Below are 27,880 nucleotides of genomic sequence, written 5' to 3' on the forward strand. Positions count from 1 at the left end.
GGTTTCTTTTCAGTTTTTTCTACAACCTGTCCGGATCTGTCCGGACAAGAGGACCTAAATTCAGTGATAAAAGCCGGATTACCATAAATCCCAGAGCCCATTGTTATTGATAAGTTAAAGGATTTAAAAAAAAAAAAAAAAAACGCCTCAAATTCTTTCCTAATCTCAATAAACTAAAGCAGCACTCGGAGGCTTGCCCTGCTTACGTTAGTCACTCACCAACAGGAATTGCCTTTCAACTTTGAGAAAAGGGTCTACTGAGAAAGAAATGATCTGCTTTTTATCTGCCCCCCCCCCCCCCCCCAGCCTATCTAAGATGTTTTTTTTGGTACCGTTTCACAGCTGGGAAGTAACTTACTCCAAGAACACACAGTGATTCGGTGGTTAATCTTTTATCTGAGCGCTTGGCTCTGATGGGTAAACTTCACTGTTTCAGTATATAATGAAGCGCAGTCTACACTGTAATGAGTTCCATGAACAGCAGTACACAATACAGTTTTCATTATAGGATTGTGCTGAGCCATCAAGAGGCTGTGGTTTAAAAATTATACAGGAGCCTCCTATATGAAATTTTTGCAGCCGCACTTAAAAAAACTAAGAAAGAAAAAACAAAGCGCCTACTCAAGAGAAATAGGTTAAGCAAGCCGCTTGCTTCTGCGATTTGTTGGTTAATAGAGAATCCTTCAGAACACACACAGTTGGATATTAAACAGGTTACACAAACACAAATGGAATATTAGGAACATGTAACCTATATAAATGATCCCTTTTAGGACATTATAAAAAAAACACATGTAGACAAAGTGCTGAATAAATACCCGTTCTTTTTTTTATTAAACATGTGCTCTCTTTTAAAACTCTTAAATTAAGTAAAAACATAATTACAGTATAATATACAGAAAATAGCACCAAAAGTTAAAGTATTCTGTAGATATGACAAATTAACCAAGGTTATGTAAACTCCACAAAAATAATCGTGTTTTTTTCCCCGTTTTCTGTTATAAAAAAACAAATTGTACAGAACAGGGAACCTTTATAAGAGCCGAGGACAACATTATATAAGAATATAACATACAGCAAACATGATGGAGTATTTAAAATAGCTTTATATGTGTCTTGTACTTTAAATAAATAAGTTCCAAAAATAAGATTTTTATCATTGATTCTTTTCGAACACATATCAGATATGCCACTTTGTTTCTTAACAGATATGATCATTTGAGAACCCTGTCTAGGAGAATGTGGAAGGAATAAACACGACACATTCAGTCCAAACTGCCTCTGTTTACCATGGAATAAATACTATATTAAAACGATATAGTATTAATGGCATTACTGCATTATCTTTGCTCAGCACATGAATAATTTGACGGCCAGTGTGTCAGCCAGTTTACTCTCCATGAGCTTTCAGTTGTAAAGTCTAAATAATATACATTAGTGAGGGCTGTATACAATGTGCATCTCAGTAAGTGCAATATATTCATATACGTTTTGAGGATAATGCTTAATATTATGGCCTGTAGTACTTTCCAAGGCTATTTAGTTATTTTGGTAATCTCTGCCTGAGAACATTGTTTCTGTGGAAGAGCAACTGTATTTTGTTCTAACCTTAATATTCCTGGCTCAGCTAGGGGAAACCAATTAGAAACCAACACATCCCAAGGGAACTAAGTACTGTAACCCCAGCATTGATACCATCAAAGAGTGCCCCATTACATCACATATATCCTCATTGTCTATGCTGGCGTTTAAATCGTCCGTTCAGTCGTCCCACCCAAACAAGTGGCCGGTCATCTGGTAGAACTTCATGTTAAAAGGCCTGTAGAAGTCTCTGAGCCTCTGCACCACCTCTGGGTTTATGTTGGGATGGGTCCTGCCTTTCGTTTTGCCCAGACAGTGGGGCTTGCTGCTGCCCTCTGCCTTCTTCAAGCATGGGAAGCCCTTGGTCTGGTTAAAGTAGAAGTGTTTGTCTGTGATGATCCTCTTGAGGCCCAGGAAGTCCTGGACCCTTCCCAGCTCTCCGGCCGGGTCGCTGATCAGCCGCTCCCCACTCACGAAGAGGATCTGGCTCATGGGGAAGTACTGGAGCCAGTTCTCCAGGTGCTTGGCGTAGATGCCGATCTGGATGGCGCTCCAGGAAGTGTCAATGAGCCCGGTAGTCCTGTTTTTGAAGGTCAGGCTCTCAAAGGTGGGAATGTCGGGCTTTTTGGATAAAGTCTGCGTGTAGTCGGAGATGGCCCTGGTGACGGGGTCCCGAACCACCACGATCAGCTTGGTGTCCCGGGACATTGCACTGATCCGGGCCGGGGCCTCCCTGGTCACAAAGTAGCTGGGGGTCTTCTCCATGGTGATCTGACCCTCCAGGGTTTTGGGCATCAGGTCTCTGAGGGAGAGAAGAGAAAGCGGGATTAACACAACAGGCTGTAAGGAAGAATAGGCATTGACAGGACAGGACATTGATCAAAATTAGTTCTATCAGTATATTTATATAATGTTGTCCACACTTTGCCAACAACAGGCATCGAAGTTAAAAAAATAAAATAAAATAACTTTCATATTGTATGCCTCAATGTATTTATTTATTGTGCAAGACAGTGAATAAAAATATATTCCTTTTTAATAATCCAGTTTTGTTTACTCGATTTATTGACAATTTTCAGATGGTTTTCCCACTGATTTTCCTATTGTTTTTTTTTAGCAGGTATTGATGTCGAGCCTTTGTGATGGGATCTATTATACAGAATAGTACAAAAAACAAAACTGTTCACAATCCTTGACCACATCAATAACATATATTGACATATATTTGTCCAAAGGAATGTAGCTGTGTACTCAGTGCCCTTAGAGAACCATGAAGCAGTGCTTTCGCTTAAGATGTTGTAGAGCTTGATTCATGTGGATTGTCTCCCTGGAGTTTACTCTCACAGACATGTTTTCTAGTCAGCACTTCTCAGCACTGTCACACGACGAAGGAGTAGGCTGAGTAGCAGCAGAACAGCCAGCTTTAAAATACTTGAATCACCATTCAAAGCTAGGCGTTGACAAAAAGCCTTCAACCTAGCTGTGTTTTGTACCCTATTCTTCATCTTGAGAGTCCCAGGGTTTATATATGATTAATGAAAGAATAATAATTATATGAGGTAACAGTGAAAAGAAAATGTCAGTGTATGTTTTTTTTTTATCCCCTACGAGTCACAAAATAAAGAGAGAAAACAAATATATGTGTACATCTTGTGCATGAAACACACAAAACAATTCTCTTTTTTTATTTAAATTTGGAATCGCCAATAATTTCCTCATTTTCTCCCCAATTTTGAAAGCCCAATTATTTTTATTTCAACCCGGCTCACCGCTGCCACCCAAGCATTGACTTGGGAGAGATGAAGACGGACACACGCATCCTCGGAAACATGTGCCGTCAGCCGTCCGCTTCTTTTTTCACTCTGCAGGCCCGCCATGCAGCCACCTCAGAACTACAGCGTCAGAGGACCACGAAGTTCTGGGCAACTTACAGGCAACTTAATGGCAGGCCCACAGGTGCCCATCCAGTCTCCAGGGGTCGCTGGTTCGTGGTGAGCTGAGGACACCCTGGCCGACCGAAGCCCTCCCCACCCGGGTGGCGTTCGGCCAATTGTGCGCCGCCCCCTAGGAACTCCCGTCCACGGTTGGCAGTGGAATAGCCTGGACTCGAACCGGCGATCTCCAGGCTATAGGGCGCATCCTGTACTTCATGTGGAGTGCCTTTACAGGATGCGCCACTCAAGAGAAAAACAATTCTAAAGTAAACATACTTATGTAATAGTCGTTCCTGAGTACAATCTTTTTTCCTGATTATTAATAAATTAATAAATAGTGTGTCTCTTATTATATGTAATTTGTCATGGCAGCTAGAACCCAAACTGCATAAGATAAATCACATATCAAAAATCAACCAATCAGAGTGGAGTATTTACCAATATTCCATTACATTTTATCCTGTGTACAGATGTCCACCCGTGCATAGTACACCACACCTAATTCAATGTTCAAAAATGAGTTTGAGCAGCTTTGCTTTGTGGTCCTCTCGCCCAAACTGCACAGGATGACAATAAGTACAATAAGAGACACCCATATTCACTTATATAAGAGACTGCCTACACACAAGGTATTCAATTATAGTACAGAAATAAGGTGGGTACGATACCATTTACTGAACCATCATGTAGATGAAATGTACATGATGTGGGTCTTCGCTGGATGAAATTGCATATGGGAGCTGTAGGGATTAGCTGAATGAGCCTCAGTAAATTATTTTATTCTTTCACATTTAGTACAGCCTAATCGTGATCTATTAAAACCTCCCAGTAGCAGTTGATCCAAGCTATAAAATGCTGTCTCAACTATAATGACACTATTTAATGGCTCATTATTTTCCCCGCTCAGAGGAATAGACCCTTGAGGCCATAGGGGGCTATCTGATTATCGAAACAATAGCTGCAGTTCAGCCCAATTGGGAAATCCCTTACAGCTATAGAGTTGATGTCACAGATCAGTTCAATCATGGAGATGTAATTACACATCAAGGTAAACAGATCAACGTGAAATAGCCAACAGTACCTGCTTTTGGCTGTTATTTTTTTTCCAGCACTTTAAACACAGAAGTGAAATTTGAAAATCTGACAGATTTGTAAAGGTTTCAAGGTATGGCTTTGTGGACCATTTTGCACTCCAATTATGCTGTATATCGCCTTCAGTCACTGTGTGCACAATTGTATCATGTTAACTTTCCGTTTCCTATCTATGTATCTATTTTATAATAAACATATGTTATGTTTTTTTCAAAGTTATGGCAGGGCAACTTCTCGAACTCTGCAGAGTTCACAGAAACTTTTTTTTTCATTTCTAAAAATTACAAATTTGTGACTGAAGGGGATATAAAAAAAGACTTAAAACAATTTACACAGATTTGAATTTACACTAAAAATTTAAATATTATCAAAAAAATGTGGAATTTAGCTAGTTTGTTTTCTGCATTCCTAGGGGTCCGTTGGTCTTTTCCAGAGGACAGAGAAAGCAGGAACGAGGCTAATTCATGCTGCGCATACCACCTTTTCAGGACAGTGACCTGCGTCAAGTGGATAAAAGCAGCTTCTGAATGATTTACATCAGTCTTCTGCCATTTAGTCCCCCCAAAGACGGACTTTAAAATCCAAAGACTACAGAACATGTCCTTCAATTATTCATACAACTGCTCGTACCGCTTACAGCAAGGAAGTGCTCTCACAAAGTGACAGCACCATTTACAATGTATAGGATGAGATGTAATGCGTGCGCCTGGGTGTTCGGCTTCATTTTTTTCTTATTTAAAATGTAGATGTGCGGCCAACTAGAATGCCACTCAAATAACACGTTTTTTTTTTTATTTTAGGTTTTCACACCACCATGTATATAATTGTAGAGCTTTTTTGTGTACATATATATAGTACCTTCCACAGGAAAGTAATGTTGGGATTTAGCATCAAAGAAAGATACATAAGTACTGGTATATTGATAAAGACAATTGAATCAAAGTTTTATACCAAAAAACATATTGACATATTTTGGAGACAACAGCAGCCCATATAAATAATGACTTTGCATGAAGAAATATATTGCTTTTAAGCTGTAAAAGTGTAACTAGCTATGGGAAATGACACATTCAGTTTCTGAAAGGAACATGATTGCACAGTTAATAACCTAAAGCCTGAATTGATACTGGAGACATTACAATACTATAGTACTAGTGCTCTCCTGACAGCCAGAGCTGCCCTTACTGGCTGTTTGTGAACCACAGGGTACAGGGCTACATACAAAACCAAAACCCTGTACAGCCCTTACCACCCCAGACCCTTCACTCTGTCTCTGTCTCGCTGTCACTGTCTCCCATGTAGAAGCTGCCGATCTGCTAAACTTACAGCTTCTACACCAGGTTTCCAGATGACCAGACACAGAGGTCACAGAAGTCACTGACAAGAGGTCACCCTGTGCGTGGGCAGCAGATGCTCATAGCGAGCCACAGAAGTCAAGTGTTGACCCCTGTGACACTCTTGACCACACAGTGTCAACTGGTCGTTCCTGCCCCATGCAAACTACTGCAACAAAATGAGGTTCCCCGTTCACATTGCAAGTGCTAACAATAAAGAGAGGCAGTCAAATTCCTTCTGTGAGGGCTGCTTTGTATAACTGTAATTGTAGATTTAGCATAAGGTTCAAACGTCAGTGCCAAAATGATAAACTTAATTTGAACACTCACTATCATGTAATCACCTGCTATTTGTTTAACTGCATTCTTACATAGCTTAGAATTCTCTACCATTGTTGAAGATCTTGCAGGTGTTTCTGATTCATCAATAATTGTATTGAATGAAAACAGCTCTCTGCAAATACATGCACCTGTATTAGCTGCACAAATCATTTTGTAAATGTGGTGTTTGTGTGTATGTGTGTGTGTGTGTGTGTGTGTGTGTGTGTGTGTGTGTGTGTGTGTGTGTGTGTGTGAGATTGTGTGTTTTTGTAAATACAGTTATGTAAGTTTGGCAGGGACAGGGTTAAAATCCAATCCCTGCAAATACAGGTGTGGAATGTGGCCATTCACCAAATTAGTTAATTGATTGCCAATTTGGGGATTGCCACTTGTATAAAGGAGGCCCTGGGAGACAGTGGCCTGGTTAGTTTAGGGAAAGGACTGGGAGCAGCAGGTTTTGCGTCTTGTCTCTGCACTATGACATCACTGCTTGGGTGCATTACTTTATTTTGCACGTTTTGTTTCGTGTGTTTAAATCTTTAGTTAATTCTGTGTCTGCTATTTCTGTCGCTAGCCAGCCTTGACCGCAATGCAACGCTACCACAATCTGTTTATCGCGATAATATGTATTTATAAAAAATAATGAAAGCAGTTTTCTGAAGCCATTATTTTCATTGGGGAAATCTCTTTGCTGACAAAACATTTTATCACAGGAAACGTTTCGATTTGTCAGTGTCCCAGAAGTGTGAAACGGATGTGTTGCAGCTATCACTCTGTCTGCAGCACAGCAGAACCTTCTGTTTTCCAGATGTCTGGCTCCAAAACGTACTTCATCATATGAAATGTTTAGGGTTAAAAATATATAGCTGTACAACAGTATGGGTGCTTAAATGATGAAAATGTCATCGATTTAGGAGACGGAATCCTCTAGTTAACTGGAACCAACTCCCTGCTACTCTGGTAGACAGCCTCCCAAATTAGCTGAAGCCAGCATTCAGGATTAACTAGCATGCTATCTAAACCCATTAGCCAGTCATTTTGAATCTGAAGAACCAAATGTTAGCACTTTTTTTTTAAAGCTTAGTGGCAGGGCTGTTATGGCTGACACGATTTTTATGCCAACTTCAATATCCAAATATACATCAAGTGTCATCTGTGACTAGGCAATGAGCCCTGTCTTTAGTATAAAATCTCACATTCATACTAATGTCTACAATACAGCTGTATGTACTTTTGCAATCCCCTGAAATGAGCACATTTTAATAAGTTATGAAGTTGTATGCAGTCATTTCCTAGCCTTTAGAATGTCCAAAGCAGTTACACTTGAAGCCACTGATCAAGTGAATGCAATTGCGTATCAAGTCAAGTATCAGGCTTAAACAGAAGGCATAGAATTCCATGTGTCAAAGTGTCAAACCCCACTCCCGTTCATAGATGTTAACCACATTTGACACCAAATTTCTCTAGGTTTAAAAGTTGTGCTTGTCAAGTTTTTTTTTTTAAACTGATGCCAGTTGTCATTGAACAGTTTCCTGTTTCTTTCACTGTTCAAGACAGCCAATCACATTTGTTCTCACACCTTCAAATCGAGTTCCATTGGAATGCACAAATGAAATAAAAAATAAAATACATTAAATCAAGCCAGACCATTTTATGCAGGCCTTTACATCAAAAACACAGAAGCAAAAGGTGACGGATCGACAGCCCTGGTTTATGGTTTCAAAGGCATGCCATTGACGCTGCTATAAATAACAACAATGGTCATTCCGATGGCCTAATAGTCCTTTAATTGGCTCAATATTTCTTCTCAGAGGAAACAGTATTGCTTCCAGCAATGAAGAATGCACTCTGCAGCCATTTTCCAGGTCACTGGCTCAAGTTTGGGTCAACTGTCCAGGGGTGGGCTGCAATGATTTGGGATAATACCTGCAGAGTCTATAATGGCATGCCTGTGGGGTTGCATTACTAGCTTGTCAGTTTGTAACAGTGTAATGCTTCACCTGGCTAGGACCCTCACATCCACTGGCACAAGGTATCACTGTAGGGTAATGGTGTGTGCAGACATTACTGCCATGCTCAGGTATTTCCAAGCAGGCAGTGGTTAGTTGCCCTTGACTCGCTAGAGAACAGGTGAATGTAAGCCGTAAAGACCCGTGGGTGTGTTGTGCTTGCCTCCCAGCTGTTCACACATTGCTCCACACTGATGGCACCAATGGTGAGTGAGTGAGCATGCACTGACTCCCAACCCTTCACTCTCACAATGAGCTAGTGATTATTATCTATAGTTGCAATTAGTCATTTCTAGGGTTTCTGTCATTTGATTTTTTTAAAAATGACTATTCCGCTAACATTATCCCTCAAGCCTCTTTGAGTAAGCATACTGTATAGTACATTAGGTCATTTTGGTCGTGCTGATGAAAAACAAACTCGCACAGCTCTGTTTTAAGTTTTTTTTTCAGTTGTTACTGGAGAAAGTTATAGGGGCAAGTGATAACCAGAGGAAAGCAAATATCCCTTCTACTATGACTTGACTGGCAGCCTATAGACTTGTTATGCCCTACTCTCTAGAACAGGGGTACGGAACCAACTTAATTTAGCTAAAAACAGCACAGAAATAGAGACTATTTTTAGAAAAAAATATAACTTTAACTCACCCGCTGTTTGAGCTATGTTAGCGTGATGGTTGAGATTGCTTTTCCTTGGCGCTTACAACTGGTTTTGAAAATTGTTGTCTGTTAATCCAGCATGCAGGCGATTCTTTGCAAGTGTAAGCTTGGAAAAGAACTGTTCACAACAGTACGTGGTACCAAATAGCGAAGCAATTTTCTGTGCATGTCTCCAAGTTAGGAAATTCATTGGCAGTGTCAGGATATGGGTGGTGTGGGAATGAGTGAATGTATTACAGTTCCAAAACAGTCCCATTTATTCAGGAAACTATCCCCTCTACCAGCAATGGTATCGGTGGGCTTACAGTCCCAAACAAAACAGTTTACAAAACAATAAATAATACAGTACATCCACTATATATTTTTTTTCTGGAGCCAATAAGGCAGCGGTCACAACTATGCACTCCTTTACAAACTCTCCTTCTATATGAAGTTTAAGTTCAGTATAGCTTGCTTGCACAACACTGTCCAGCTCTTTTCTTGGCTTTGTAAAAATGTCTTGCTGCGCAATCAAATTCTTTTCTTCTTTTATCCACGCGCAGTTGTCCTTGAAATTCTTCATATTTGTTGCGCTTTGTGCTGTAGTGGCGCTTCTAGGTTTGATTTTGTCATTACAGAAATTGCTTCGTTACAAATCAGGCACACAGGCTTGCATTTCACTTCCACAAAAAAATAATAATTTATCCATTTTTCATTAAAAACACAACGTCCACGTTTCTTCTTTTGTTTGTAGTAGCTATTTTTCCACAAAATTAAAAAAATTATAATAATTATACACGGAGCACAGAGAAAGTTGTTTTTTTACAGTACTTGAAGCTACCCACGATACAACTGTAACTTACAACTGGATGCTTAGACGTGTGGAATGTGGTACACATGTCCAGTGAATGGAAATGACACTGCCTAGCACATGCTAGTCTCATATATTTACACATTTTTGCCGCAGCCCTGCTGTAGAACAAACAATGAAGAAAATATAAAATATAACTAAAAAACAAGTACATTATAATATGCAGTACTGGAAATGCTAGAACAGTTTTTGTTGTTCGTTTTTTTTTTTTTACAACTGTCTTATTATAATGTGTTCAAATGTTGTACACAGAGTGAGCTTTGCAGTGCGATATAGTACACTAGTTAAATGTATCAGCAGTTTTTCAGGCGGCATACACATTACACAGAAGAGTACCAGGTTTAGGAAGAGCAAGCACTATCTTTGTGGTAAACAGCTTGTGAATTATTTATCCCTCTTAACCGCACTAGTAGAAAAGCACAAGAGGAAAGGGTTCATCAATGGGACCATGTGAAAAGCCAAGAAGGATCAGTTTTTTGCCTTTCGCTTCAGTGCTGAAATATGGTTCAGGTTTGTAGAAACAGGATCGTAGCACAATGCATGCTTAATCTGTTCTTCCATAACCACAGCCCTTTCCTTATTCAGCCCCTTGAGATTATCCAAATGGGATTTAAGGTTTTTTCCCCTCATGTTTTCACTATGCTCGTCCACCATGGTAAACTGCTGTAAACTTCCCTGGACCCTTGTGCTGGACCAAGGCAAGACTTTCACAGACCTGTTTATGTACAGTGTAAAAAATGCTAGTAAAAGAAGAGAAAAACCCTGCTTACCAGCTCATTTTCTGGACGCTGTAACTACGGAAAAAATTATTTACTTTGGCTGGCCCAGAGAAAACTGTTCCTGTCATCTCCAATCAACGTGTGCAAATCAATGCTTAGCTGAAACAGGACCACAGCGATGTCATCCTAATGCATTTTGCTAACGCTCTACGAAGGGGATATAGTGCAACGCTCCTGTTGGTGTATCTTCCTTTTAAGAGAGTAGTGTTATAAATTAAACTCTAAACCATGCTTTATCTGCGGGCAGCACATGCGTTATTGCTTTGACATGTAAATATTGTTTTCAAGAGCCATAATGCAAGTTATCACTTCCATTAATCAAGCAGATTCTAGTGGGAACAAAACCATGTTTGTATAAAACATGAACTAAATACAGATATGGCCGTGCCTCTTGCAGTGATACTCAGGTAGGACACTTTATATATATATATATATATCTATATATATATATATATATATATCTATATATATATATATATATATATATATATATATATATATATATATATATATATACACACAAACTGCACATTTACACACGAATCAGCTACAATATAGTGTCCCTTACAATGCACTGGCCTACTGTATTGAGTATCACGGCTCAGCACTGATTTGCTTCAGCAGGAAATTCACAAATTACAAATCTGTTGAATATTACTATGATCTGTATTTTTACAGTCTGTGATCGTACATGCCTATGACAGTAAGTGCTTTGGATGTCATCGCTGAAACCCAAATCTGAAACCTTTTCTTATATATTTCATGAGATGCTGCCCCTTCACAGTAATATCTGTATTTATTTTTATACTAAAATATGAAGCCCCTGTAAAGATGATACAAGTCGTACAGCAAACCACAGATGCATTTTTATCTCCCTGAAGGAAATATCTAAAGAGTATGAACAAACACAGCGGTTTTAAATTGTAAAGATTTCCCAAGCTGTCTTACAGAGACCTGCTCTGAAGATATGGAGCAATTTAATAAAGGCAATAAAGTAACCGTTCACTGTGCAGTGCAACAGATTCAATCCTTATCAAAATTCAAGCAGCTTTTTACAGGGCCTCGGGTGGATAGCGTATATGATCCCAAGACGTATCAAATCTAAAACAAAACTGTGTGGAATTGATCATGAAGAAAAAGACTGCTCGAATGTTTTTTAGACCTTACTTAAGATTCAGTTAACCTCTAGCTGAGAAAAAGGACTTCAGGAAAGCACGACTTCACGATAATCGAATCAAAATTAAAAAAAATGCTCCACACTCTTTACTGTTCGTTCTTTAAACTGTCTCTAGAATTATTTCTAGTTATCTAATGGTATTACTACCCTGTTTGATGTGCTTTGTTCTGGTCGTTTGAAAAATGTTACGTGGCTGCATCATTCAAGATGTAAAATAAACATCTGCTTTACGAGATTAATAGAAACTTCTTTCTTCACAATTGAGGAGAAGCAGTACTTCTGGCTTCTGAACACATTTACATTATTATGCCTGTTTTTGCATGACACCCGAAATCCTTTTTTAAAAAAAAAACATAAAAGCTTTTCCTGTAGAGCCCTCCAGTAACAAAACCTCTCACTTCTGAACGATGTTCTGCTGACACACCTCAGAAATCTAAAAATGTTAATGTTATACAAAAAGAATGAGTAGTGTGTCGAAACACTTACAGCGGCTGCTTCTACATAACCTCATTACTCAGCTCACAGCAGGAAATATTTTAAAATCCTTTATTACAAAACAGAAAGAAATATAAAGATCATAATCGTGCCTAACCTAGGTTTTAATATTTAACAAGCAATCCAACACATATTACTTATATATTCAGCGTAATAGCAGTTGCTCGCTACATGAGTGATTGAGTTATTTATTCATGTGTGTTGGTAACTGCATTAGAATGCTTCCAGTGCACGATTTGTATTGCTGTTCTTACCACTTTACATTAAACAGCATATTTTCAGTGACCGAAACTACTTCATCTTCTCAACAAACAGGCTCAGTGCCTCCGAAAAATATCCTAGTTGCCTTCTTCAAAACTGATTGGCAGAGGAGGTTGCAGTCCGTGAAGATAACTACCGATCCTGTGGGCCCAACAAAGCAACTTTTAGAGCTGTCATGTCTGAGGTGGAAGATTTGTTTTTTGCAGCTGTTTCAAAGGGTTAGAATAAAACGGATAGGGAGACCAGCTTTTCAACACTCTCTCTGTAGACCTCACTTATCTACAAGAAGGATGTCTCTTCATTTTCACTTTTTTTATAAGCAAGCTGGGGTATTTATGTATCTTGTTATGGAAGGGCATCCCTAGCATCTGTTTTCCTGCATTATCTGTCAACCAACATCCTAATTCTATAGAGCCTGTCCATTATTCACCCAGAGCTCGCACCATATTTCAGATAAAAAACTGATTACAACCTAGCTGATCCAATACCAGAGGGTACGTAAATGGAAAATACGCATGATTCATATGAGCAATCATGGGATTATTTTTCACCTTGATGTAATGGTCTAAAAAACACATTAACAGTGAATGGAAGCGTTGATTAAACAGGAGAGGCGGGGGGGGGGGGGAGGGGGGGGGGGGGGGGGGGAGGATCAAGAGGTCTACTGTACTTCAACTGGAACTGCGTGGGGTACATTACAAAAAGAATACAAAGACATGGGCACAATCCAAAGTGAAGAAGTAGTGGGCAGAGCTGGATGGAGACATTAAAATAAAACACAAATTTTGATAAGAAAATAAAAAAAACTCTTAAACAAACAAATCTAAATAGTATTAAAATATAAGAAAAAAGAATGTCAGTGCACCTCAGTTGTTTTGTAGTACTTTTGTGGCCCTTACAGTTTTAAAACCATGAAATCTCTGCAAAGTAGACAAGGCTTTCACTTGTAAAAGTTGACTGTGGCAAACAGTCCATTAAAGCATAGCACAGTGTAGGAAATCATAATGAAAGCATGGTAAAACACAGACAAGCATGGAAAATCATTGGGAACCATGGGAAAGCATGGTACAACCATGGGAAAGCACAATCAATGGATTGCATAAGCACAGGAAAAACATGGTTAAATACAGAATGACTGCAAATATACCATGGTAAACTTTAAAGGGTTAAGTTAGTATTTCAACCACAGCAAGGCAGATTCTCCTCCCTGGGTTTTAGCCCAAAAGACAGCTTCATACACCAAAGCACAGCTGGGTTCCCTTGGAGGTCTATCACCCAAGTGCTGACGAGGCCAAATCCAGCATGGCTTCTGAGATGAATTTCCATACGGGTTTGAATTGTTCTTATCAATAACGGTCTTGATAGTCAGCTGCCTCCTATCAGGCTGACAGGCTCATTAGGGTAGCTCCACTAGGATTCTGGGGGTCAGTGTCCTGCGATTGGCTTTGCTGCTTGAGAAGCTGTGATGGCCCTTTGGCAAGTTGTGGCTAATTTAAGAAATGCCCCAAGGAAAACAAGTAAATCAATAATTTGTGCAGCACATGTCTTATTGAGAAGCACATCAATAGGGGAAAGGGACCAGAAAATCAGTTTTGAATTTCAGTTCAATAGGACAGTAAAAGCATTCGTTATCGTTCATATAAAGCAATATTATAAATAACACTCTCAAACTAGCCTTTTTTTAAGTACAAAATCACTCAGAAATAAACAAATTTAATGTGGCGATTCTTACACACAGTAAGTGCCTCTAACAGAAATTCTCTGATAACAGCTTCTTATAGCAAAAGCATAGCAAAGTGTAATACAGCATGGCAAAGTACAGGTAAGCATTTCAAAGAATAGCGAGGTATGGTAAAGCATATTAATAAACATATTTGTAAACTATGGTAAGTGCATAGTACAACCATGGGGCAATCATGGTAAAACTGCAAAAATACCTTGGTAAACTTTTAGAAGGGCTACTATGATTTTTCTTTTGCTTTAGAAACTTACACTAGGTCTAAAACGAAAAAAAAAGCTTACATTTCTCACTAAACATTGTACCTGCACCCAGAAAACCAACTGCATCTCTATGATAATGTGAGCTACTTTGACAGAGGGTCGTGCCACTTTAGACTCTCTCTAATTTTTCACATAGCATTTCTCTGAACAGTACAGTTGTCAACTTATCTGAAAGACAAATTGACAGACACGTAATTAGATTTAACTTTTTTTTTGTTTGTTTTTTGTACATAACCACTATTAATAACCCAAAGACCTCTGCAATGCAAACCCGCCAGATCCCAGGCACGGCAAAGGGAAACCTTAAATCATGCGCCTGAGCAGTGATTTGTGTTAATAAATGTCTCTAAATTGTTTATATAATGAAATTACGGTCACCAGGGGGTGGGGGTGAGGGTAGCATTAATTAAGCGATAAGCAAATGAAAATAAATCAATCTGATTGGATCACAGTAAACAGTGGCGCGGAAACAGGAAGTTATTACAATGACTGGTTTGAGGGCCTATGAATCCCAGTCACTCGGGGCAGCTCTTTATTAGGCTGCCCCCCTCGCAGACTACAGGGAATAGAAAAACGCCCTTTCCACAATCCTGCTTGTGGCTTCAGATTTATCTGAGTGTTCGTAGTGTTTTGAGCCTATGCTTCAAGGTTACTGTTCCGCAAGGCTAACCTTGTATCCCTACACCCTTGGCAATCCTTGCTAGAGCCAAGGCCATCTTTCTTAAAGCATTTACATGTTAATAGTTTATGAATGCAGCACTAGAGAGCTGCAGTATCTGTATGTGCTGGACAGCCAGCAAGTCAGCCCAGGGATCCTGTCTTTAGTTGGGCAATGATTCCAATAAAAAAAAAAAAAAAACTTTCCCTAAAGACTCTGCTATTCATTTAGCTTAGTGTGGCAGTAATGGATTGTCCTCTTTGTATATTCACATTTTGAGTAATAACACAAATACATGCAGTACAAGAATTGTGGGATATTAGTCTAATAGACTGAAGGTTATTTTAGGTTGTAATTCCAATAAGGTATATTCATACATATCTTACAATGGAGATAATTTAAATTGTAGTATTCTGAAGAAGAAAACCTAATCTAGAAACCCTAACTGTCCTTCCATAAAAATATTGTGTATTCACATCCGCGCACAGCCAGAGATGTACCTGCGTGGGGCAGTGGCAAGCCTTTTAAATGTGTGTACTGAACCCGAGGGGACGTGAACACAGAAGGGAGCACATTTCTTAATGGAGGGTATCCCAACTCACTGTGAATAATGCAGCTCCTCTAATTGGGCTTATTAATTATTAATCGCGACCACTCCAAGCTTTGCGGCGATTTCCAAAGTTATCGCATCAAGAAAGACCGATAATCGCCTATTTAATGATTTAAAGAATTAGTATCAGCTTCTGAGGATCTGCAGGGCAAATTATCCCTGTCGCTGCACATCTATGGACGGAATGCTACTGCAGAGATTAAAGGAGCTCTCTCCTTTTGAAGTGCCGACGGGCTCTGACACAATAGAAGGTGGACCCTCTTGCATTACTGGTCTATGCCACAGAATCAGATCCTACATTGCTCTTCTTAAAGTGTTACAGAACACCCTTTAAAGTTTAGAAGCAACGCATTATATGTTCCCTTTGCTGTGTCCCGTGTTGTCCGCATCGCAGCGTTATATTTCTAAACACTGTTGTCGACCTTTCTTTTTAATTTTTTTTTAATAACGCCTCATGGGTCAGATCTGGGCAGTACATTTCTCAGGATTGACTCGGTAGTATTAGGATTGCTGTGCATCCAGCTCCTTCCTGCAACAATGATGGAGCATGAACTGGATATGCTGGGATGCTTAGAAGAAAAAAATCTCTTTCTCCAGGCAAACGTTCCTGAGTAAAAGTTGAAAAAAAGTATTTCCCAAGTTGATTTACCAGCGATGTGTGAATAAAACGATGTAAAAACGATGGGGAATATGTTTTAAAAATGTAACTTAAAGCAATGTATCTTTCACTTAAACGTACAAACAAGAACACACACACAAAAACACTTTAATTGGAATTGATTCAGGGGCACACTACTCCGTTTGCATTTAACGAGTACCAACCTAGAACGGTGAAAACGCTCACCTTGTAGGGTATTTAAAATCCCGTGTTGCGTTTTAGATCACCCGTCTTGTCTGAATGACTCTGATCGGCTCGGCAAGCTGAGTATACAATCTCATTATGTGAAATGTCTCTCCCCGGACCTCACTGTTGATAAATTAGGTGCAGCTTCATTATTTCACAATCTATCTCCCCTGAAGTTTTATTATACATCCCCAAAACATTAAAGCCAATCAGTCTGAACAGCTTCCATTAATATGCAAATCTCCGTATTCGAAAAGCATGAATCCATGAAAATAAAAATAAATAACACAAATAAACCTCACAGACTTTCATTCGGGTCACTTGAAAGGTAGCTTTGCTCAAACATGAGGCAGTCCCTCTGCTGCCGAACACAGTTAAGGTTTGAGAATACTTCAATTGAAGAGCCCTGAATAATATTAATTATCTATCCCAACATACCTTGAACTGATAAAAAAAAAAGTGAACTCATTCAGCACTAATTTGCAATGAAAACCAATGGACTTCTCCGTGCACATTATCGCTTCTGGGCACATGGCTTTCACGCTCTTGACCCGTCAATGCAGAGCAGCAGTGTGCATGCACAGTATGTCTCATTGTTTTAATATGAGAAATAAGTGCCAGCATAAAATAATAAACGCCAAATGGAAGAACAATACAGTTTTGCCTGTAATGCGCAGAACATTCTCACTCGAACGTGAGAATGTTCTGCGTTGATTCAGGGACTCACAAGCGCTGTGCCAAACACGGGCACAACCTGTTTCCTTATGTGGAGCCCTTTCAGCTATTAACTAGAAGCACACTGTAATTGTGAGCAGCAGGCTGTGAGAAACCTGGGCATTGAGTCAGTGACCATCTATAGTCATGGTCCTTATCCCTGTTTTTAGAAACAAGTTTACCAGCAATGAAACTGAACTGAAATAGAACAGACTGCTGAGTGACGTGAGCCTGGCGTCAACGTGGCTGAAATTACCTGCAGCACAATGACTGCGCTTACCTTTGCGGTTCAATCCCCCTCATAATAAACTTTCCCAAAAAAAGAAAAATACACACTACAGGATCAGTAAGTACAGTAGCTGATTATACTGTATTGTCTTATCTCACCAGCAGGGGTCAGTCTTATGTCTGCTAGATTCTGCAACACAAGAATACATTCTATTGAGGTACATGCGCTGCACTATGGGTTGTGCCAAGGGCAGTGATACAATAATATAAACTAAACGTTTAGTCTATACACAACAAAACTGCTGCCCCTTTAGAACCAAGCTATTGAACAGTAGTCAGTAGTCTATTTTATAGATATGCAACAGCAAACAAAAAGGCTAGCCAACTTCTTGCTTGCGTCCTGCTATAACAGAAAGGAACATGATTAATAATTGCATTTCATTGACAGGCTGACATGACAGCCATTTAAATTTCTCTTTCCATAATTGAGTTTTTAGCATATCTGCAGCTTCCAGGCTGCATAGTGCTTTGAGCACACCCTTATGAAAATCCGCTGCAGCGAAACTGTTGGAAATCATGATATGAACATACCATACATACTCACTCATAACCCATCGTGGTTGTCCTGTGTACAATATCATGGTTTTGGCTCAGGTGTCTCTGTTATGCTGATATTTTGCATAAACATGTGGAATCTAAAATGATTATTGTCCAGAGAAAGATCCATAATAGAACCATGATGTTTCACATAGAGTGAAGCCAAGGCACCCCAGCTCCATGCCAGAGGTGTAAAAGTGTTTGACTTGAGTAATCTAGAATATAATTACAAAAGCATGTGCACACGAGAGCATGTTTTCATCTGGGTTTGGCTGGAGCTCCACAGTCAATAAATACCCCATGCTTCAGAAAACAGACAACGTCTGGCCTCTTAGAGACGCCTGCTGCATGGAAACGCAGTGTCCCACGCATGACGAGTCGGTTGAGCAAATGTCATCTCTTGTAATCTGCAATATATAAAAGCTGCATCTCCCTGCTGAAAGTCTGTTTGTCACGATGGGCAGATAGAATGTGCTCAGTAGGCTTCTGTACCCAAGACTGCATTCATTACTAATTGTGTAAGAGGGATAGACTACATTAAAGAGGCTGAATTAAAAACCTTACCTGTTTACAGTACAAATGCAGCTTTTAGGTATTGCACCAGACCAGAACCCTAATGATTGCTTCCAGAATAAGGAAGACAGCGAGGAGGGGTGCTGAAGCTGATCACTGTCATCCTGGCATTGTTTGCGTATCAGCTCTGATACAGAAGATTACCATCTAAGGCCCCAATCATGGGTTTGCCTTCAATTCAGGACACTGATTGGACACAGGATGAGATTATAGTACCTCTACCCCAGCAAGTGTGCCCTGCTTTAATCGGACGGTCTAATAATAAACAATGACCTTTTTCTCGTGATGAACCCAAGATCCCCATCAAAGCATTCTGTGGCTCGGACTCCCAGAGTGCTGGTGGGTATGTAGCGAGGCCAATTAGCACCTGCCATTAGAACAGTTTATTTTTGTGGTGAAAAAAAAAAAAACACAAGGTGTAACTCCGTGGGATTCACAAGAGCAAAAAATAAAACGGTACTTGCTTTATCTTTTCACCTTTCCAGGGGGTTTCCAGCATGCATACACAGCTAGCACCATGCTCTTGTCAAAACCTGACGCTAAAGCGAAGCCCTGTCTAGGTCACATTCGTGCAGAGGTTTGCACATTCTTTGAATAGGAGGTGAGGAACCGAATGCATCCAGCAGATTCTCTTTAGAATAATATCCATGATAATCACTTTGCACACAAAGGCGACGTGCACGTGCTTACACTCTGAGTATTACGTTACTTTGTAATTGCAGGGGAACCCCATTTCCTTCCTAAGTGCATATCCTGTGAAGCAGAGTGGCTAGGGTTGTACAGTGTGAATCGAAAATAAATATCCGCCAGTGATCATGCTGTTGCCCAGATACGTGGCTGTTTGTATTGAACCTGCTACCTTCTACACAGACGCTCACTGTTTCAGCTGCTGAACCAGTGAAACCCACTGCCTCCTTTCCCCACTGCAGAGTTATGAAGCCTGTAAACATTCGCAGGTCACAGCCCAAACCTCTCAGCCAAACAGACCTAAGGATCTTCTTTGATTTCAGATCATCCTTATCACCAGTCCAGCAAATTACATGTTGTCAGAGTACCTTTCACAGCTAATAAAATTAAATAAGATTACATCAGTGTCCCGGCTGATAGGCACAAACTTCTTTATCAACTGACCTAAAAGGAGTGTTCTCTTCTTTTTTTTTTTTTCAAAACGTTTGAGTGAAAACTTCCCAGTTCCAGCTCTCTGTTTGAAACAATAGAAAATATTATCGTAGCACTCCTTGCTGGGATAGATCAAAAACTGTCATTTGCAGCCAGCCTGTGCTGGTTGTTTGCACAGCGAGCCCATTGTTTACTGCTGTACTGCACTGTAGGTCTCGCTGAGAAGCAAAAGGTACACACACACACACACACACACATACACACACGCACACACACACACACACAGCCAGTGTGGGAGCACTGATAGAATGAAGACCTGTGCTGGGTTATTATCTGTACCTGTCAGATACAGAAAGAATGATGCTGTGTTCCAGCAGAGGAGAAAAGTGCACAGTACGCTCTTCGTGTGTGTGTGTACGTGTGTGCATGTGGGTACAGAATGGGACATCATCGGTTTTAAGCATGAACGCATAGTAGAAATTACAGTGTGACCTTTACATTATGAATGTATTTTCAACAGGTGGAGAACCCATTTCACCTACTTTTCACGTATGATAAAAGGTTTGGCAATCAGATAAGCATCAGTATGCTGAAGCTGACAGTAATAGCCACACTTGATGGATTTATATAAAAAAAGTGCCTTAGATGCATGTTGCTATAACACTTACATAATAGTAATGAGCAACTGAATCCTTAAAACTCAAATACAAATGTTCAGGGTTTGGTGTGAGGAATGTGCCAGTGGTAAGGGGGTCATTAATTGGGCTGTTTATTTCACACAAACACTCACTCACATGAACAGATGAATTTTGCACCATTTCGTACGAATCACAAGGGGTGCATTCTTTATTATTATGAACACCCTTGGTGCCGTTTTTTGGATTTCCTCAAAACGACTTCCCTGGTTTCATGAACACAGAACCCCCTAATTGAACACCATGTCTGCATTAATCCCAGTAGGATTTAGCATAAAGAGTTGCTGTTTTCCATGATATAAGGTGACACATTGAAAACGAATAGCAACTCCCATGTTAAATACCTCCAACTAACATCTTGTTTGGAGTTGCCACTGAATCTGTGTTTCCTGGACACAGAGATGCACTGAAAGATCAGGGGTCCTGGGGGGGCCGCAGTTACATTTTTCACACAATCTACAATATTTTAACAACTGCTAGAGTCATCCTATACTAAGGGGTCCAGCCACAGCTGGATTATTTTTGTTTAATCAGCACTACGGTTATCCAGGGTTTACACCTGAAGAAAGTGGTAATGCAATCCAGATAGATTCCCTGGTTCTGTAAAATGCTCTAAAAATATCAGGCTATGACTTATCCCGGCAGAGATAAGGGGGATCAATGTACCCCTAGAAATGAGTTTAATTAGTAACATTGTACAAAACATGCTTTATCCTTGCACATTATTCAAAAAGGCTGAAGTGTCTAGCTAAAACTAAAAAGACGGAAAAACTAAACAATTTACACTCACATGTCTTGTAAAATCTGATTTTTTTTTTTTTTTTTACTGGGACAATAGCGGCTGTTTCTTGTTTATTTCAAGGCCCTGTGATGCGAGAGCCCAGGGTGCAGGGATCGGATGGGACCGCTTTCTCCAGAGGTCACACGTGCTTTCACAAGAGCAATTATCCCATTAGCTGGTTTCGTCTGGACTAATCCAGTCGGCCTGACAGCATCAAACAAAAACTCCAGGGCACAACAGGTGAGGAGAAGCTGGCGTGTAACATTAGTAGGGCAGCATATAATGTGGACTTTATAGACCTTTCATTACATCACATGAAATGTATATGCTGGGCACAGTTCAAATGGACGAAACATTTGCACAACAAAAGCTATTAAAAATGGGAGCGCTTATCAGACAAAATGCAGGCAGCTATCAGATTACTGGATTCTATATTATTGTTAGATATAGGTTGTCTGTTAAAATTGTATTATATTTCAGATATCCTTAGTTGAGGTAGTTTTCGTATTAAAAAGTAATCTAGCTAGTTTCGAAAAGTTTTTCAGTCTTAAAGAACAGGATTTTGGAAAAAGATACATTGAGTCAGACCAAGTTCATAACGGGCCCGAGTCATTTCCTTTTTTTTTTTTTTTTTTTTTTTTCTTTCGGCCGGCTGTTTGGGGTCACTAAGTGAAGTTCAGGTGGTCTCTGCAAGGTTGTGAGCACTAGAAAACCACAACACCAACAAAGCACAGAACTGCCCTCAGAGGATGGGCCCCCGGGGAAGGAGAAACATTGCATTGCTTCACTGTGGAGAGAGCATATGGTACTTTAATGTAGCCCTATATCACAGAAAAAAGTTGCTGAGAGAAAGACTAGAAACTCTCTGATACAAACTGAACAGTTTAGCCAACCTAAAGAGCCAAACTGCTAGTTTTTGAGTTTTAACAGTGCTTAGACTCAAGTTTGACTCCAGGATCATTTACTGACATGACTATCCCCTATCACTGCAGACTTCAGACCTGGGAACTCATTCCCCTCCAAAAACTCCTTGATCCTTTCCTTCAGCACCCACTGGAAAGAAAAAAGAAGCACGAGTTGAAAGGGAAACATAAAAAGACCCCACCACCCGGAGCGTTATTGCCATTAATTAAGCAGACCCACGTAGAGGTCAGGCAACTGTTACTGCTCTCGAGACACGGTGTATCCTGACACAAGCTCTGCGCTGGACTGAAACTGGACACCACCGGCTGGTATTCCTGTGATTGAGGGGCCGTATAAAACTCCAGCAGCATGGAAGACTGATTGGAAAGTTGAGAATGAAAGGGAGGGCTTTTTGGAGGGGGTGGGGGGCGATCATAGATACAGAACTTCTACAGACAGACACAGTGGTCTAATGCACAATCTGCACAGGTCCGAGCAGAGTGGAAGGGAAGTCAAGTGGAACTTCTGTGAATCTGATTTGTTAACTTAGAACATAATCCTAAGAGAAATGTTAAATGTGATAAAAGATTTATATCATTTCGATTTTTTATGCTTCTTTTTTTTTTTTTTTTTTTTTTTACAGTTTTATATATATATATCTATGACCAATTTCTTCTCTGTAAACTCGAATTAAAAGACAATTAAAAAATATTTTTTTAATGTCATTTTCAATTTCTCAATTTGCAGTTTCAGTGGACTGCATTCCAGTACAGCATAGCAGTTGCAATCTTAGTGCAGGCCATTAAATAACGCTATTCTCTCAAAGAAATTAAATCAGCATCATACCTTTATGGATGCTGGTTCTAACCACCTTGATTAAACACACTCAAATAAAGAGCTGTTTGATTTGTATACGGATACTGGTATTAGGCATGCAGCAGATGTATAGCTCAATTAGTAAATAGCTGTGGCAAAATGGTAATTAGTGTGCAGGTGTAGAGCAATAATGAAAGACAGAAAACAAAGTACAGGAGTACAGGTGAAATGGCACCGACATGATTCACTGTACTTCACGACAGTGTTTTATTCTTGATGCACAAGCCTTAGTGTAGTGGTCCTTAGTTGTTGACTCATCAGAAAAATATCAGCTGCATACGTGTTTGCAGTCAAATGTTATCATTATAAAAAACACCATTTTGAAAATAAAAACATAAAAACACTTCCTGGGCTGCATCAAACCTTCAGTACGTAACGCAAGGAGAACAGAAGCATGTCTATTTGGCTCCTGTAATTATGATGTGGCAAGCCGGTTTAGTTGGAGAGACAAAATTGTGCCCCTACATTCAAAACTATCGATGTAAACAAACTGGACAATAAACTAGGTCAGCTTTCTGATCAGTGGCATTGAAGGTTAAGGTAACCAGGGGTAAAGAGAAAACAAAGGGATCTGGTTTGACTGCAAAATAAATGAAACAGGATTGTGTCACACTGGATTCAGTCGAGAATCCCAAATTGAACTTCAGGTGGAATAAAAATTCCAGCAGACGGAAGACTCAACTTGAATTCCAGTTTAAACTCCAGTTAAATGTGGGTCTGAAACTCCCAGACTCTGCATGGCCAGGAGGGTTTAATCCATTTAGGAAAGGAAGGGGAAGGAGAAGATGTGATTTCTATCTCTCTCCTTGGAAAAAAGTCGGGCTGTTAACAGGTAATCAAAAGGTGAATTACCCCTGCTAAATTGCTCAGGTAACCTCTTATTATTTACCTAATCCTTCATAATAACAGTGTTATGATGTCAGGAATGGTACATTACACTGGGAACTACAGAGAAGGGACTCATTCTCCCCCTGGAGGGCTCTGTGAGATGTGAATGAACACAAACAGGATCGATCTGAAACGAAATACACAAATCAATGTGCAGGGCCCTGAGAGATAATTGGGTCTTCCTGGCAAACGTTTTAGGCCTTTTTTTTGTTTGTTTTATAAAAAAAAAAAAGTAATTTTACTTATTTATCTATTTTTCACTTTAGTGACGTTTTGACAAAAAAAGGAAAAAAAAGTTGTATGTATGTGACGAATAAGTTATGTAATATGAAACATATACATTACAATAAAAGAGAAATACTGGTAACGTAAATACAGTGCCAAATTTGTTAAGTAAATACACCAACTATCAATCTAATAATATAATAATGCTATGGCAATTCTGTAAAGGGAGCCAACTATTCATACTCCTGGGGGTTCTAGAAAATCACTTAGCTTCATGGGCACAACGTTATTGGACGCTAAACTGGCGATAGTAAGCTAAAGGGCAGCAGTGTGGAGTAGTGGTTAGGGCTCCGGACTCTTGACCGGAGGGTTGTGGGTTCAATCCCCAGTGGGGGACACTGCTGTTGTACCCTTGAGCAAGGTACTTTACCCAGATTGCTCCAGTAATAACCCAACTGTATAAATGGGGAATTGTATGTAAAAATAATGTGATGTCTGTAAAAAAAAAAAAAAAAAAAGTGAAATAATGTATAATGTGATATGTTGTAACAATTGTAAGTCGCCCTGGATAAGGGCGTCTGCTAAGAAAATAAATAATAATAATAATAAAGGGCATTCGACATTATACATCTTAATATACTGTTTTTTAAACATAATAATAATAATAATAATAATAATAATAATAATAATAATAATAATAATAATAATAATAATAATAATAATAATAATAATAATAATTATTATTATTATTATTATTATGTGTAGGCTACATGTAGCTATGTTTACAATATAAAAAGGTACTCATTACGTTGAATGTAGCGCTTTGTTGATTTGTTAACAAAGTTTTAAAAATAGTTTTTAATGATATCACATGGATTCCACACACCTAACAATAACAAACAATATAGTTACAATTATGTGCTACTAAATTTGTATTTGGTCTCCATAAAAAAAAAAAAAAAAAAAAAAAAACACAGTTATGCTGCTGTTTATCTGTTAATGTTTGTAGAAATGCTATTAGGATAGTTCTCACTTAAACAAAAACCAAACCAGATGAAATGCCAGCCTTTGAAACGGGACTCTTGAAAAATCAACAGGCATTCACCATTCACCAACAATACCCGCATCTGAATAGCAAAGCATTCACTGAGCTGCGGTTCCCTAGGAAGAAACTCGGCACATAGTGGATTTGATTTGTATAAGCTTGTTATTTTAAAAGTTAAATAAAATGTTTAATGCATACTTTTAGGACACCTTCATATTATTTTATTTTATTTCGTCTTCAGAAAATGTTGGAAATGTATTCGTTAACTTTAAAATGTGTAACTACTGTATGCAGCTATGCACGAGTGATACATTACTAAAACACGCGACTGAAATTAAGGTTTCTTTTAAAAATATTTAGAAAACTAGTGGACGTTTTTTATCTACTGATATTTTAGTAATATATTACTGAGTATGATATAAAAACATTAGGGCTGTGCCAGTTAATGGTTATATTTCTACATAAATAATAATAATAATAATAATAATAATAATAATAATAATAATAATTCTCACTGAACTTCACTAATAATAATAATAATAATAATAATAATAATAATAATAATAATAATAATAATAAAATCTTAGAATTTTGAAACGCTTTAGAAATACTATACATAGGCAGAAACATTTACTTAAATCTACGGCTACTCCTACTTCTAATACTAATAATTCATTTTAATTATCCACAGAATATAACTCAATAAAAGTTTGCAAAGACAGTTTAACAAATGTTAGTCATAAAAATAAGGTATTCTGAATTACCTGAAATTGGTATAGACGACTTGTGCTACCTTATATATATATATATATATATATATATATATATATATATATATATATATATATATATATATATATATTTTTTATTTTTTTTATTTTTTTACCAGCAAGAGGCACTGGCGCAGCACCAATGAGCAAAAACACGGTGCAGCTTTCTTTTCGTTGCAATGGAAAGGTCCACTAAATATATACCGAGCATAGTTTCTGTCAGATAAAAGACGCTTGTTTAATTTGCGTAAAGATGACCTTGTCTTTAACAGTAACTGGACCGATTCCCTTACCTATACCAATCGAGCCCGTTGTCGTAGTTTCTATCAAAGAAGTGCGGCTCTGCTCCCACGGCTCTGATGTCAGGGTGCACCCGGATAAACTCGAGCAGAGCCCGGGTGCCTCCCTTCTTCACTCCGATGATGAGCGCCTGGGGAAGCTTCTTGGTCCCTTCACCCAGAAGACTGATCTTACCGCTGCCGGAGTTGCTCCCTGTACCTCCAGCCAGAATCGGCCTCCCTGCCAAACCGTCAAAGTTCGTGGGAGAGGGCATACGCTGGGCAGAGCTGAAGTAATGTTGGTCGCCTTCATCTTTTCCATCAGTGGGGAATCCGTTGATATTATTAGTTCTAGTAAAACCACTGTTAAAATAGTAATTGCGTCCTGCCATACCTTGCTCCGGCTGGCTCATTTTTTTTTGCAGAAGTATTTTTCTCTGAACCGACTGCCACTGTTTGAAGTCTGAAGCCAGGTACCCAGTGTCCTCGCCCGTTGCCTTGACGGGGATAGGCATGGTGCTGCTGTCGGTGAGGAAGTAGAGAAAGTACAGCGAAATAAGTAAGGCGCACAGCATGGCCACGAATTTCTTGAAGATGCTCCGGGATAGAGGGTCCAAAAAGACTGAACTAAATGCCATAACAGTCGGCGGGTCGTCTCAGCAGGGGGCAATGCCATGCTAGGCAGACATAGTCGGGTCTACTTGCCATCAGGAAAAATAGTGACTGCAAACGAAATTTAGCATTTGCTGCTGCTGTGAGTATCTTTTGAGCGCACCGTGTGCCAAATTGTGTCTGGATTGTTTTGTGGTAATATTTCAGATAGCAGTAGCAATTAAAACATCAATATTTGAAAGTGACACCTAATAGGTAAGTTCCAGCCGATTGTGTATATCTTACAGAAGTTTATAATAATAATAATAATAATAATAATAATAATAATAATAATAATAATAATAATAATAATAATAGTAATAATAATAATAATAATTGTGTTTTATAGCAGCGAACAACAAAAGTGCCAAATTGGTAACACTGCTTTCCTTTCTAAAACATAACTTTCACCATATAAGCTATTAGTTCAAATGTTTGCATTGTCCAGCCAGCTGTCAGTCATCTTTGAAGAAGAAAATATACTGTTTCAGTTTTGTCTCAAAGAATTATGTTTTGAGTATGTTGCATTTTTAATCACTGCTCTGTGTAGCTCCCACCGTTGTGGCAAACTTTAGAATTCTGGAACTCACACGTGTATTTTGCTTGCATCAAACTTATCAAATGACATCACGATGGGTTGTTGGTTTGTTGGCCAATAGGAAGCCTAATAACCGCTGTCAGGATTCTATTCTGTGACAGAGAGAGAGAGAGAGAGAGACAGAGAGAGAGAGAGAGAGAGAGAGAGAGAGAGAGAGAGAGAGAGAGAGAGAGAGGCAGTCTTCCTGGGGAGGGACAAACAGCCCCACTGGCTGCTCAGTATGTCTGTGCCTGTCAGCGCTTGAGGAACACACAGTGAGCGCTCTGCACAGAGGCACTGACAGGGGACAGAGGTTGTTTGATGATTTACCAGTGTTCTGTTTTACATTCCTATCTC

At 39.2% G+C, this 27,880-nt stretch overlaps 1 protein-coding gene across 1 annotated transcript; it reads right to left on the reverse strand.

The window, feature by feature from the left end:
* Positions 1 to 807: 807 nt before the first annotated feature.
* Positions 808 to 27,515, reverse strand: LOC117424385 (heparan sulfate glucosamine 3-O-sulfotransferase 3A1-like). Its single transcript, XM_034040677.3, has 2 exons — positions 26,311 to 27,515; positions 808 to 2,383 (listed from the first exon to the last, which is right to left on the reverse strand). The coding sequence occupies exons 1-2, from the start codon at positions 26,931 to 26,933 to the stop codon at positions 1,762 to 1,764; spliced, it is 1,245 nt and encodes a 414-aa protein (XP_033896568.3). The 5' UTR covers positions 26,934 to 27,515; the 3' UTR covers positions 808 to 1,761.
* Positions 27,516 to 27,880: the final 365 nt, after the last annotated feature.

Source organism: Acipenser ruthenus, chromosome 19 (assembly GCF_902713425.1).
Source record: "Acipenser ruthenus chromosome 19, fAciRut3.2 maternal haplotype, whole genome shotgun sequence".
Lineage (NCBI taxonomy): Eukaryota > Metazoa > Chordata > Actinopteri > Acipenseriformes > Acipenseridae > Acipenser > Acipenser ruthenus.